General features: G+C 38.4%; 1 protein-coding gene across 1 annotated transcript in view; it reads right to left on the reverse strand.

Moving 5' to 3' along the window:
* The window catches only part of VWA3B (von Willebrand factor A domain containing 3B), a 63,756-nt gene that overhangs the window by 41,069 nt on the left and 7,070 nt on the right, over positions 1-15,617 (reverse strand). Inside the window, exons 5-9 of the mRNA XM_065675752.1 lie at positions 13,926-14,085; positions 12,089-12,258; positions 10,073-10,197; positions 3,130-3,246; positions 139-335 (exon numbers count right to left, since the gene is read on the reverse strand). Coding sequence (XP_065531824.1) covers positions 139-335; positions 3,130-3,246; positions 10,073-10,197; positions 12,089-12,258; positions 13,926-14,085 — 769 coding nt within the window. The remainder of the gene's footprint in view (positions 1-138; positions 336-3,129; positions 3,247-10,072; positions 10,198-12,088; positions 12,259-13,925; positions 14,086-15,617) is intronic.

Here is a 15,617-nt window from a genome sequence, read left to right on the forward strand (position 1 = left end):
AATAAGCTGATTTTAACAAAACCTACAAAATAACAGATCATACACTTAATTATAAATTCATCCATTAGTCAAATTTCCAAGCTTTAAAAGATAAACCAAGCAACTCACAGGACACAAGGGAAAATTGACAATACCCACAGCATCAGTTTGTGAAGATTCATCTTCTGGTTTAGTTTTTATGTCAACAATCCCATCTGCATGGCGAAAAGTACAATCGGCAAGTGCATCATACAGTGTGAGCTTCTGAGCTTTCAAGCCATACTTCTGCAACCACTTCTCAGAAGTCAAATACTTGTCAGATGTATGCTTTTGTAACGGATGATCACCTTTGGTTGCTAATAAAGAAAATAAACCAAACAAAATCTCCTGTATAACACCGTTAATTTTGGATAAGCTATTTTCAAAGACAGACTATGATACCGGAGTCAAAATTTCCAAACTTGTCCTGCTTGCACTGACAGCATTGAAGTGAGTGGACATTTCTGACTGCTTTTTAATATACTGTATTTTGGTAGCTGGCCTTTTCCTTATCAGACAATTCTTTGCAACAAGTTCCTTTGTAACTGGAACAAACCCATCAGAAGAGAGAGAATAAAGAAGACAAATAGCTACAAGATCAACATATAAAAGGAATATTCTTAGTAGTAGGAAGGTTGGCTTAACCTTCATACTAGTTGAATTACAAAACGCTAGAAAGGATTCCTTTATAACATATCTAACTTCAAGGAGAATCGTTTGAGAAAATGAAGCAACAGAAGATAAAATTGAAAATGCAGTCAAGAATATTGTTTAACATTGCCATTGATCTTTTTCAGAGAAGACCATTTAATGTAAAAAGCAAACTACAATGTCTTTGGAAGAGATTTTGTTGTGTTTCTCTGCACTATTGCCTTTTTATAGGCTGAGTATTGCACCATGTACCCAAGCCACAAATCACTTGCGTGCCATCCTAACTCATTTTCGGTAGCTCTACACCCTCCTTCTAGCATTTTTAATTGATACTGAAAGAAACAGGGTATTCTTTTTGTCTGATCTGGTATGACAGCTCTTATGTAACCCTTTTATATCATTTATGTCTTAGAAATCTTCTAGGGACTATCTTAAGGTTGGGCACTGCATATCTCTAGATACTGGAAATAGGGTAGAGGGCTCTACAGTCACTCATCACTAGCTCAATAAACCACACCTAAACCAAAAGTCCCAGCAGTGGATCCCATAGCAGGGTGAATTTATTTTGTCACGCTCCAACTTTGGTGAACCTAGGTGGTATAAATATCTACTAAGATACAGCTACAGTGACAACAGTATTGAGATACTGTTTACTGCCTGTAAACAAACCTATGGAGACATCTACTGACTTAACACACACACAGATGAGCCAGCATCAGGGCAGGTGTAGGGTCAGACCTGTTCATGTGGAAACATTTTTGATTGCTTGTGGTCCTTAGAACAGCCAGTGTGGCAAGTGTCACGACTGCATTCACATAATTTTAAAAAGAAAATTGTTGTTTTCTTTCTTCCACATGCTCTATGTAAAAAACACATCTCATTTCAGTTAACTAGTGCATTTTCTGGAGAGTCAGCAGAAAAAAAAGTATCTTTTTTTTCTGTTTCTTCTCCTGTAGAACATTGCAATCTTCAGAACAAACTACATTTTGAAGCAGAGCATTTCAAACAGATCAGGAAGGCAAAACCAGGTAGAAATGCAGACAGAAAGACTGCAGCTATTTGGATCAATGGGAAATAGTCAAACAATGCTGAAGAACTGACAAAATAAATCACACTGTAAGTTCATTTATTTTAATTTATTTATGAAGTAATTGTGTATGAAGGCAAACACTAAAAGAACATTAAAGCTACGTGATCAGGAATACATAAATAAACACTGAAATTAGGGCTGTCCTTGCAGCTTTATTGTGGCCTTTTTGTTCATATGCATTATGGTATAGATGTTTAACTTCATATGGGAAGTCCTGCTCATTCAGAAGATGCTATTATCAGTATAAAGAACTGTATTATGCCTTCACAGTCAAAAAAAATCAAGCTTAAGTCCTGCAGAGTTATGTTACTGACAGATGTTCAAACCCAGCGCAGACAAAGTTCCCAACTACGAATCTTAAACATTACCACCCCAGTCACACAACTCAACACACTGATGAGAGTTCAAGTGACTGACAAACTGACTATACAAAGCATTCCTCAGCAGGTGATCCAGAAAAGGGTGGTCCCAGCCTCCACCTAGCTAAAGCAAAAGCAATTGCACTGCACAAACAATACTGGAGCTACACAAAATCACTGATGCATTGTGCTAATTCAACCTGAATCTTGTATCAACTTATGAAAAAAATATCACCAGACAGCATGTAAATATGTTAAAAACAGGGACTAATGCAGAATACAGGTACCAACAATCAAAGCTATAACCCTGAAGATCCACCCTGAGTTGCAATCCAACACTTGAAGCTGCCTAGAATCTACAGGTTCCTGAGTTTTCAGTATTGAAGTCTTGTCAGTGTGATAGTTCTGCTCCAGAGCATGCCCAGAGCACCTCCATCTTAGCAAGGCTGAGCTTCTCACCATCCCCTGTTTAAGCCTTCCAGAGATTCAGAAACCAGATATGTTGCTCCTGTCTCCAGTAGGGCTCAATCCAATCAGTATGCATAGACAAATGGATCATGTTCTAGGCCAGACATAATGGGAACTATTAGTTTAATGAACAAATGTGGGTGTTTCGCCATGTTTCTTAAAACAAAAGTTGTCAGAGCACTCATCCAGAATCTGTTTCAGTCCTCTGCCTTTGACTGTAAGAATTCAAATCCACATTTCTTCACTTTTAGGGAGTTTCAATATCTTGAAATGTAGGCAATTTCTAAACCTAATCACTGGTGAACTAAAAATGGTATGTTTAGGTTGAGCTGTTAAAGTCCATCAGGTTTAAGCAGTAGTAAACAGATTTGCAATGGAAAGTTTTCAGCAACCTTAAGTTTAGATGCCAAGTGTAAGTGCTACCTGTACATAGGTATTTTTGAGAAAATCACTCCCAAATTGACATGTAATCAAAACTGTTCACAAATAAAATACTGAACATTAATATAACGGCAACTGTCTTGAAAGAAATAGAAATGATACCATCTTGAGAAGCAGACTGGTCAGATTCTGATAAAATTTTCTGAATTCGTCTCGCTGTACTCTTGGCTTCCTCTAATTCCTTCCAGATCAAAAAGACATCTTCACGGACACCAGCTACTGCAAAAGAAATCATAAATAGAACTTGATATTTTGACACAATTTCTGCTTTTTATAACTCCTCAATTACCACAAAGTCATTGGTCAGATGTTCCCATATGACCTTGTTTTCTTGGTCACTGCTGGACCTCAAATGCTGTTCTTCGACATACTTTTAAAGGGGGCTCAAAGCCGGCAACAGGATATGAGAAGTTCTTAGCCTGGTTGAAGTAACCTCCAGAGCTGGCCAGAGATTGTTCCCACAATGGAAGCAAAACCTTTTTAACACTCTCAGATAATAATAAGCAAACTCCACAAAGAAATTCACATGTTGTCCCCTGGGCCTCATTGAAAAACCTGCCTCCAAATGTTAGAACCAACTCTAAAACTTTAAAGAGAAGACATTTTCCACTCAAATTTCAATTCCCTTAAAAGTATATAAATACCTTTATTTAAAATTAAATCTTCACTACCTGAAGAGTCTGTGATGAAATTTTGCTAAGATAAGTTTATTTTTATCTTAACAATTTTCAACAGTCATAAATAAATGCTACAAAATAAAGTGCTTTACTATGAGGGTATAGTCTCAAAAAACTTGGGAAACTCCAAAGATAGAGTTGATAAAAGGTTTTATTAATCTCAAAAGATTTTTTTGTCTTGATTTTTAAAGTATATATTTATTTAGTAGTATACAATTATTAAAATTGAGGCACCATGTATACCTAAGTAGTAGGGACACTATTAAAAGATGTGTTAAATTAGGTTAGCCTCAAGAGTTTAATTTGCAGTATAGCAGAATACACAAAAACTGTGTGTAGTATTGCAGTAAAAATATAAAATAAACTGAATAATGAGCTATCCTAACAACAAACACAGACTACAACCCATGGCGGATTACAACACATTGTGAATTGCACATAAAGATACTGAACAAGGCAACTGTTATCTTGTAGTGGTTTGATTAATATACAGTGGTGGTTCACTGTGTAAAAGATAAGACACACAAACTTGTCTACTAAAATAGGCTATCAGTAAACAAACAAACCTGATCACTCTGTTCTTTGATAAACTTCCCTGAAAGAATGATATGAAAGTTCTACAAAATAACAACTCAGTTTTAATTCTGAAATGCTTTTAGTTTCCAAGAAATATTCTGAAATGAGTTATTGTACACTGCCATCTCCTGGGACCTTCCTGCATTTCAAAAACATCTGTTTCAGCCATTGGGACAAAGATCAACAGCTCTTAAATCAATTAAAAAAAAAAAGCTTTAGTAAAGCAGATCATTCCACAACATAAAATACAAAAGTGAGAAAAAACCTCAGTCTGTTCTCATTACTTTTAAAGTTCAAGAAAAGTATTCTGTTCAAATACTTCAGAAGGAAGTCAACTTTTCTTCTATAAATGAGCTTTCCCAGAAATACAAAACATGCAAAATCTGAGCATTGGCAAAAATTCCAGCAAGTAGGGAGCTAGAGAATTTCTGAGTAGTCAGCCATTGAATATACGTGCGTACATATATATATACATACACCTGTTGTCACAGCTAAAAGCACGAAAGACATGCATTCACACCACATATGCACGTATTTCCAAATTTAAGACTGCTAAAGATGTAATTCCAGTGAAGCTCTCTCACTAAATCCAGATATCCTCCATAAGCTATCAAATGCTGCGATCCAGATTTAATCTGTGAATGTTTTTAATGTTACATTTGAAAATATTGAAAGAACTATGCATATTTCAACTACCTTTAGAACAATGCTGACATTATCATTGTGTTGCTTCATTTCCCTTAAATTGATGTTATGGACTCATAAAATTTACACAATTACTGTTGCAAGGTATGTGTATTTAATCAGTATCACACAAAAAGGGGTTTTTCCTTCATTTATGCTGCAGCACTATAAAGTAAACCTGCATGCACTTTCAAAGCAAGTATGTTTGATGACACTATAGAGGAAAAATGCAGGCATCAACAACTGCACACTGTGAAGCTCAAGCTGCTTAGAAAACCTTTTAGCTGGCAACAGTATTCCCTGGATCCAACAGGGAGAGCAGGTTGTAAACAGTGACGTGTAGTGACAACTTTCTTCACGCAGGAGGCTCACCTCAATCTTCACCTCAGCATCTTTTCGTCTCCAGCTAAGGAGCAGTGGGAAAGAAAAGATACAGATTTTGAAACCTAGCCCCAAACTCAAAATATACATACAATGTTGTATACAACAATAGATGTATATACAAATATACATACATGTTATATGCAACACAGAGTATCTTCCAGGTGTGGTTCTCAACCTGCAGCCTGTCCCTCAAAGCTCATCAGTGAAAAATGACCAAGAAAGCATAACCTCTCTTCAGTTTAAATCCCCTGTGCTCACACCTCAGCTGTGCCGTTTTGGGGGGCCACCAACAGAAAAGCAGCTGAAAGTCACCCCCCTGGGGGATGCAGTCCTCAACTGCTCCTGGCCCGCGGGCTCTTGCACACCTTCAGGCATCCGTTTCTCTGGAAAAACCTTGTCTTAAAATAATCGTTTTATCCCGAGGGGCAAAGGGCCCTCCCTAACACCCTGCCCTGAAGGGCCACCCCCCTCAACCGCCCAACCGCCCTGGCTGGCCGTTTAACGGCCAGACCCCTGGGGACCCCCTGGTTCCGATTCAACCACCACATGGCAACGGCAAGAGGGCGGCCACCAGGCATGCATGAAGGAGCCGGCAGTAACGCCCCGCTGCCTGCACCCGCCTGCGCTGGGGAGAGCAGTCGGGTACTTTCGGCCTTCACTGCGGCCGTCGCGACCCTGCAGAGCACCTCATACTGGGTAACGTTTCAGATATGGCCTGTCCTGGGTTAAATGGCTTTTCTGCTCTGGAGGAGGGAAGCCCTGAAAAAGAGGAAGAGGGTGGGGATGGGTGCAGGGAGAGCTTGAGGCACGGGGCAGGAGCATTTTGCTGGCACCAGTGAACTGAGACGCAAGATGGTGGGTCTAAGCAAAAAACACAGATGCACGTGTACACGGAAGCTCATAACCACCCTCATTTCCATTTCCCACTTATTTAACACTGTCAGGCGATTTTGAAAGAAGCAGCTTTTCCACACCTACTTCCCAGCAGACAAAGCCATCCAGTTTGACAAGTCACTGTAACCCATTTCATTTCATACTCAAGACACAAAGCCTGCTAAGAAAAAAAAAAGCCCATACAAAAAAAATATATATATATATATTTATATATATATATATATAAAGTCCTGCAAAATCTACAATATCTTTGAAACATCAAGCAAATACCATGCAGCTCATGGAAAACAGAAGCATTTCTTACACCTATGATCACCTGACTTAGACCATGAAGGTAAGCAAATCCAAATAGAATAAGATCTATTTTAAACTTCATTTGCCTGCAAGGCAAATGGGCAATGTTATTTTTTCACTGCTGGTCCCTGGCTCAGCCTCTACGTGGCAGCAGAACACAGCAGTATTCCCTCAAGCGTGGATTTGTACAATCCCCCGGTTAAAGGTGGACGAATGGAGGTTACAAAGGAGCATAGGACGAGAATACAGAGCTGTACCCGCGTATCTGCCGGGTCAAGCAGCACTGAAACCGCCGCCTGATCCTGCCCCTTTCCCACTGGGTAAATGGACAAAGTGAATGAACTTTGTATCCCATGTGGTATGGTATATCTGCATTGCTCACTACACATTAGCAAAAAGAGTTGCCAGGCCAAGGTTAAGCTCCTAAAATCAGACAAAGCACATGGAAGGAAGAAGTAGAGTCAATGATCTTTGCTACAGCTTGTAGGCAAAGTAGTTACCCTTAAGTCATTATCCTGTCTCTCCAAAGGGAGGGTTCAGTCTCTCCCATGTCTGTGTACATAAACAGTACAGAGTTCATCGACTTCAATGTCATACAGGAGGCTGGATCTCTTGGACTTCCATTTTACACACAGTAACCTGAAATTTTCCCTGTGACCTTCAGGTAAATGTGGAAAATCAAACACACCTAAGAATACAGTCTTACACTATTCATGCAGTTCAGACACATCCCTCTGGATTTGTCACATCAGTCAAATACTGATTTCAGCCTATTTGCATTTTCTTTACATATACCAGCTCATCTATACCACCACTGCATGAAGACTTACTATTGTTTCTATTACAGCCAACAAGGGCCCACTCTTCATTTCAAGATCCTGTTCAAAGTGCCAATGCTTTTCAAGCCCTGTTTAGCACTTATCTCCCTGTCACTCCAAGTAGATGACACAACTGTACCTCTTTTTGGCAAGAACCTTCTCCACAGCTTCCTTCATCTCTTGCCCTCTATGTCTTTGAGTTGCACTCTAAATTTCACCTCCCTTCCCCTTATAATTTTAACTACATAACAGGATTGCTTATTTCTGCAGCTTTTGCAGATGAAGAAGCTACAGAAAAAAATGTAGGCAAAAGTGGTAACAGGAAAATCAGTGCTGGATGAGGAGATACCACCACAAGGATGACATTAGGCTGTATGTAAAAACATTTCTCTGCCTTAAGTAAATCTTAGTCTGTCAACATAAGGACTTTAATTCTTTACTGACTTACACCTGTTTTGATCTCAAGCACCCACTCAAAATGAGTGTAAAAAAAAATTCAAATTTGGCAGTTTCTCAGGCTTGCTTTCTAAATGACTTCTCAAGATGCAAAACAGGGGAGAATGGAGCTCTTATCTGAAGTTTTAAACAGTTCACTTCCAACTTGTTTTGGTTACGCAGATGAAAGAGTGAACACAAAGTTACCCTGTATTTGCAAAATGCTGTTACTCAGTGGATACCCAGAAAACTATCAGATGTCCTTAAAACAGCTTTTCCAGTCTATAAAACATAATGATGAGTTTCAGTTTCCAGCTGTTGCATTTGCGGTGCAAAAAGAAACGTAATCAAAATATTCCTGTGCCACCTCTTATTTTCAAGAAATACCACATTTGGAAGATTAAATCTCTGGTTCATTCTCTATTTATTTCCTTGTATAGTTTATGCCACACATCCAAGAAACCAGTTTCAGAGCCCATTAGTGAGTAATCGTCACTTTTATTATTATTGCCTTCTACACCCTTGAAGGAGTCTCTGAAACAAGAGACATCAGACACAGACCATAATAATGTCTCCAAAGTGTTTTCTTTTCTGAAAGGACTTTAGATTCTGCATACAACTGACACAGTCTGATTGGCTGCCAGTGATGTCACAACCGTGCTTATAATAGCCAGTAAATGCAGAAAGCTAATTGTGTTCCTTTTTAATGTGTAAATTCTACTCCATAATACCAATAAGACACAACAGACAATGCACTTCAAGGGGATTACTGCCCTTTTGAGCAATTACAGCTATTCAGCTTTCAGCTTTAGAAACAGTGGTGAGGAAGTAATTTCAGTCATACAGGAGCTCTAGTCCATCTATTGAAATAGGCAGACTGCCCGGGGCAAGAGGAAGCCAGCTCCCCCTCCACAGATCCCCATATGGGGTCCAGCAAGGAAGTACTCGGAGCAGACTGAAAGCAATTATTACACTGCTCTGAATTAGTATGAAACAAGAGATAAGGGTTTGCAGCATACTCTGCTGTTGCTTTCAAAATCCTGCATGGGTGAGGCTTGAGCATCCCTTCACAAAGTGAAAAAACAGGTGACACCTCACTCTCCTATTTCTGGCCCCTCACTATAGTTCTCTCATGCTGTTACAATCACAGTCCTAGTGAAGGATAGGTTAGTCCACAAGGAACTAGAGTATAACCTAGGGAGTAAGGGCCAGTTAGTCCAAGACTGACAAACAACCTTAGGTGAATCACAAAATGTCATACATTCCATAGCAGTAAGAAGAGGATAACACCATTCTATATTTGAGCAACACTAATTCCCTCCAGCATAATGGGGTAGTGAGCCATTAGAATAAAGAGGTCTTATGCCTCCTGATACTTTAAATATTTTTTATTATTATTATTTAATGTCCTGATGATAAAGAAAACAGATTTGACATACACAGCCTCACTTCACATCACAAGCTGGTCGCCTCCCAGTTTAGCTGAAACCCCAGTCCAGTCCCACTGAATGATAAGGCTGACTTGACTTACCCAGAGGAAGTTGTGCTGTGACTAGTAAGAAACACAGTGAGCATTTTCTACCCTGTTTTGCCTCCCAGTAAAACTGTTTCTTTCTGTTTCGTTTCCTCCTGTTGTTTTTTTTTTGTTGGTGTTGGTGTTGTTTTTCCTGGGTTTTTGTTTTGTTGTTTTGTCTATTTTTTTTTTTTGGGGGGGGGGAGGGGGTTGATTGGTTTCTTTTCAGTTTGGGTTTTTTTTTTTATCAATTCCCCCCCCCCCCCCCGCACTTTCTTCTCTATTGTTCTTTTGCTATGCTTGTTGCCTTTCTTTATGACAATTTCAGATCTCGAAGAGCCGTAAGTCAACCTCATGTGGATTGAATCCTATTATATCACATATGAACTTGGTCTGATTTGATTTGCTGTTGTATGACACAGTCTTACACACTATTTCTCGTTCTATCTGCCATTTCTGTATACATTTCCACAAGGTCACTGGCATAAGCACACGAGTACTATTCTTCATCTCCCTAAATAAATGTCCTTTTACCCTTTTTCGTTTCTCTTTCATTCTCACATGCACATCCTCTACTCTCTTCACTTCTGTCTTTTCCTTTCACTCTCTTTCCCATACACAGAATTTAAATTTGACCAGTCTTGTTCTCACCCCACCAATGCCTGCAGAAGGCTTATTTTGATTTTACACTTAGCAAGTTCCTGTATGACATTTCTATTCTGAAAACTCACTGAGAAAATCAGTATCATCTTGGTTCATATATTACCTACCTAGTGGCATTCGCCCTTTTACTTTTCTGGAATTCAGGGCAATTAGACCTTTTCCATCCTTTTCACATTGTATTTCAGATCCAGCAGCATCTCTAGAGTCATTCTTCTCAGCAAAAGCATGGAATCTGTAAGACAAAATGAGGTTTCATCAGTATGTAAATACATAAATACTTACCTAATTTGAACAAGACGTATGTCACAAATGCAAGATTATAGTGGTGTACAACTTCGGAATTATTTGCTCTCTATTCAAGATATCTAAACCTTCAACTATGATACTATTAATATTATCAAACCTTTCATACACATTTATGTACATCCTGAAGTCTTCTCATGAAGAGCATCCTTTTATTTTGGTATCATTTACTGTAAGGCATCTTCCTTTTCAATCTCCTGGAAATCTGTTTTTAATAATGCTTTTAACATGACGAGCAAACATATCACTTGAGATGTCTGAGATGATGCTAACACCTTTTTATCATATTATACTCCCAGCTGAAAGCCCAGCAGGAACATTTATTTCATTATTGACATACAAATCAGGAAGTCAAGCAGACTTCATTTACCCTCATTGTCAAAACAGAAAAGTTCTCAGAACAGGAAAAAGGTGCCTTTCTAAAGCAGAACTACACTAGAAACAGGCTCAAGCCATGAAAAGCTCATGAACTTGGCCATTCCTGTGGGGAAGCTGACTTAAACTTATTGACAATTATTGGGCAAATACCTACCAACAAGATATTAATTTGCATAATAAGTCTCTGCATCCAGCCTAGACTCATGTAAAAACAAGATTGTGAGAATCATATCAAACAAAACAATTCCTCAGCTCCCTGCCACAACCCTTCTTGCCTTTCTCTACCACTCAAGAAACATTCACTTCCGTTTTATAAAGGAGGTAAAAACATTGCCAAAATAAAATGAAGGCTGGCGACTGACAATGTACCTGGTACCATGGAGGTACCACTGTTCTAAATGGCCACCATCATTTTAGACACAAATCAGACCGGAGCAAACAACACTTTCCCACAGTTCTGTTTTTTTGGCAGATGCTCCATCTCTTAAAAGCTACTTCTAAACACAGATGGCTATAAAAGAGCTAAGCGGCTGCCATCTTACCAATTGCTCTGCTGTCATTTGGGAGATTTCTACTGTTGCAGGTCTTCCCACTCTTGCACAAACAACAGTGAAACAGAAAGAGATAGCAGCCGTTTCACAGCTCTCTAACTGTACTGCGATTTCTGTTAAGCAAACACCTCCTGAGTGATACTATCCACCTGCTATTCAACACGAGTTTGGTATTGCAGGTTTTTTTCTGTTCATTTTGCTTATTTTGTTATCAGAATCAAGACTAAAGTTTTATTATCTCTTTCTACTGGAGGCTGATTCTCACCACGCAGCTGATTCCCAGGATAAAGTAGCCAACAAGCCATGTGGAGTATATCGGTTTCTACAATCATACTAAATAGATGCTAGAGAAAGTGGTACAGAACTGTATTTCCTCACAACCAGGCATGATGGATAACACCACATCAGTTTTCTGTTGTTCCAGGAACTGCCCATTTAAGGACAGGCATCACCTTTTCAGTACATGTCTGTATGACACTTGATCCAACAAAACTCTAGAACTTTTGCTGGTGCCGGTGGATATTGGCAGAGTACAAAGCAATATGATCAAAAATTGTTTCAGTTTTATGTTGTGACCCTTCCCCTGTACAATTTTTCAGACTTCAGAAGAGGACCGGATGACAGACTATTTAGGATATAAGAAAGGAATGGCCTTTCTGCAAGCCAGTGAGCATATACATGGAGAAGCTGGTCTGTGCAAGTAGGTCCTGCATTTTAACCATATCTCTTTGACTATTTCCCCAGTTTACCCAGATTGCTTACAGAACTACTTTGTCTCATTTTCCTCATGAGTAAATCAGGGATTATATTCAGATGCCTTCCAATACTATTCCTAGCAGCAAAGCACTTTACAAGTACTGAAATCATTACTGTGATTCTTCTTTGTCATACCTGCCAGAGGCCAAGTGGCTCAACTCTTTCAGAAAAAAAATAGTTTCATCTTCCCTTGCATTGAAAGATACAGTGTGGACTGGACAGGGGCCATCAGAAACCTTCTCAAGTAGTAGCTCCTTTGTGTCCACTGGCACATCACCCACAACAAAGTAATAAACAGCTTCAGCCTGTCATTAAACAAAAACAAAGTAAAAATGGGAATTGGAAGACATTGTTTTACATAGATGCTTGGTACTTACTCAAGCACTGTCCTGGCTGAGTACTGGTAGGAAATTTTGGTAGAACCGATGCATTGGGCTATAAGCTAAAGGAATGACAGGAAAAGCCATGTCTAGAGAAAAAAGAGCTATTATTATGGAGCAACTTCTGCTGATGAAGCCAGTTCTGAGCAATGAGTCATTTAGGACTGTTCTGTGAGAATGCAGCTTTTGCCTAGGACTGAACCGGGTCTTCCCCAGCCTCTACCCCCAGTACAGTGAAGCCTGCACTCAAGTGAACTGTCAGTTATGAATGATAATGACTGTATTCAGAAATAATTGAAGTTTGTTTCATGCTGAGCACTTGCCACAATTGACTCGTCCAGATTGCCCATTAGCTTACCAATATCCAGAAAAAAATAGACATCTCACTGTTGGACAGATTTTAAATTTTATTTATTCATATGTGGATCCACCAAGTCCAACAAGCCTCTTTTTTTTCATCCAGACAATACTGAAATCTAAATACAATCTTTTTTGTTTCCTACCAAGAAATCAGTAATACACTGCAAATGGAAAATATTAATAAAATTTATGAAGGAGATACTTAAAAAAGCAGTCATATAAAATATCTCTTGCACAATCTGTGCCTCACCCAGTTCCTTTTTAATATCAGTTTCCAGATATCAAGGTTCATACAGATGAGATTCCACCATCATAGGGAACCAGAAGGAAACTCAGGTCAAATTTACTTTCTCCTTCGAACAATGTCTCAGAATGAGATTTGCAAAGGAGTTAGGATTGGATCTGTTCACATGATTCACATCTGTTCACATGATTCACATCTGTTCACATGATTCACATCTGTTCACATGAACAGATCTTAATGGCAGCAAAAATCAGTGATTCTAGTACACACACAGTAGGCCAAATTTTCCAGTAAAATTTTTGCTGCTAAAGAACTGAAACAATGTGCACTGTAAGCAAATTTCATAAAATCTCTTTATAACAAAAGTTTCAAGTGACTAGCTCAAATGATGGCATATATATTTTATGTCTTGTGACTCTGCTATAAGAAATAAACTTTCAGAAACAGAATTTAATTGTAGCAATTTCTGAGCATGCTTTGTCTTTTTATCCTGGAAGAAACTCTGTCTATAACCTGGCTGATGAAAAAGGATTTGCATACCCCTACCATGGGTTAATGCTTAAATAAATCTCTGTACCTACTATTTTGGATTTGGATAAATAACAAAATTAAAATTGTTTCCCTGTCTTCAATAATGTTGGTACTAGCAATTTTCTCATAAACTTGAAGCCCTGAAAAACATACATGGCAAAGAAAGTGGAAGGGAATATGCTTTCTCTTTCCCTTCATGACTGACTATGTTTTTCTGTGTACTGTAGAAATTAAAATAAACAAGTTTCTGCATTCAAAATGCAGCACATTTATATAAACAGAATGTCAGTAAACATAGTATGCAGCTACACTTGGGGAAAAAGAAACTTTCCAAATGCTGTCATTAATATTTATCTTTGCAATATGAATATTGCAAATCAGGGCAAATCACAGTAGCCTGTCTGGCATGAATATTCTTGGATTTACTTGAGCCTTCTGAAAAGATGTATGAGCTTACCGCCTCATCACTCATGGCTTCCAGCAGAGCTTCAGCAGAGTTGGTATGGCTGGCAGCTGTCATATGGTCCAGCCTCCAGAGCCATGTAACAGCAGACTTTACAGTATGCTTAGACACAGGAGTAGATTTCTGTTGCCACTTCATAAGATCCTGAGCAGCCCTGAAAATAACATTAACTATAAATCAGAAATAGTGAGAATAATGCTGGCAGAGCAAAAGAGTGGAGCTCTGCTACTGCTACTATTATTTTATATTGTAAGTAATAATTATAGTAAACCACAGATATTAAATCTAGACTTGCAATAAAAGCAGTAGAGAAAAAATACTGTAATTTTAATGAGAATTTTTTTTTGAGACAACTGTTTCCAAAGCAAGGTTAAGAGAACTTAGAAGTACTTTAAAAACAGTTCCTAATTCATACCTCTTCTTCAAATAAAAACACATTTTTTTCAAAATATCTATGGAAAAAGCCCTTGGCTTCCACAGGTCTCTTTCAACAACTTCTCTCATGATCTTTGTGTTAGACCGTTTTAACTGACACACTTTTTTGCAGTAGGGCTGATATTTATCTACCCACCAACATAAAACTTGTGATGCTAAGCTTTTTGGCATTTTAATTAATCAAGGGCCTTAGTCTTACTGGCAGTACAGAAGTACAAAGTATGACTATGTACGCTTCTGTCTTTGCACATAAAAAGAAAGCAAATTAAAAAACAACTAGTTTCAGTAGGTGTAACTTTCCATCAAGCACTATTTTGAAGAGTTTCCTGCAAATCTAAAGGACAAGCATGTTTTCCAAGATTATTTTAAATTAATAACTTGTACACTCCATTATCCTTTGTCTCCCTCCTGCAAAAGCAGACAAATCAATGAACACAATTACTGTGCCTCAATTTTGACTTGGCTTTGCAGATTATTTTTGAAGCAAATGGTTTATGTGCTTCTCAAAAGCTATGAAAGTTATCCTCTACTTTCAAATCTCAGCTGTATCACAAGCTAGAGGATTAAGATGGGGCACCAGAATAAAATCTGTAGGACAAAGCTTGGGTAAAACATCTTTAAGAATCACACTGTAGCTGAAAGTTATGATTGTGGAGCCAATTTTAAAATTATATGACCTAATTTGTGCATTTTTTTCTCATAGTTACAAATTTCTATTCATCTATACAAACCCAAGCTTATGCATTCAAACCTTTATGCATATATGAGAATTTCTGCAGAGATACATTAATTTTAATAGCTGCTTCTTCTATTTTAACTAAACCCAAATTCATTTACTCATGTTAGGGAACAAGCACTTGTCTTTTATTATGGAAATCTAGTATTGTTTCCTAGTTCGGCTGCTGAGTTTGGTGACCATGGAAATCTATACAAATACAAATGACTATGCCTGTGCCCATGGCACTTGCAGGAGTGTACATTTAGCTGTAAGGCAGAAACATGTAATGCCTGCAGACACAAGAATGCCTGGGCAGTCAGTAGGACCTCACTGTTTCACTCTAATACTTAAAACCCTGTAGAGTGCTACTGCTATTGCAAAGTCCCCCTTATCATTATGTTTTTCTGTGCTACATTTGTAGAAGGCATATATCAGTATTTAGGTTCTGTTAGCCTTTGTTTTTCAGGTAACAACAGTCTTCTGTTAAATGCAAGTAGCAAGCTTAGCATGACTGTAGGTGAACCTTAGTGGAA

Source organism: Lathamus discolor, chromosome 4 (genome assembly GCF_037157495.1).
Source record: "Lathamus discolor isolate bLatDis1 chromosome 4, bLatDis1.hap1, whole genome shotgun sequence".
Lineage (NCBI taxonomy): Eukaryota > Metazoa > Chordata > Aves > Psittaciformes > Psittacidae > Lathamus > Lathamus discolor.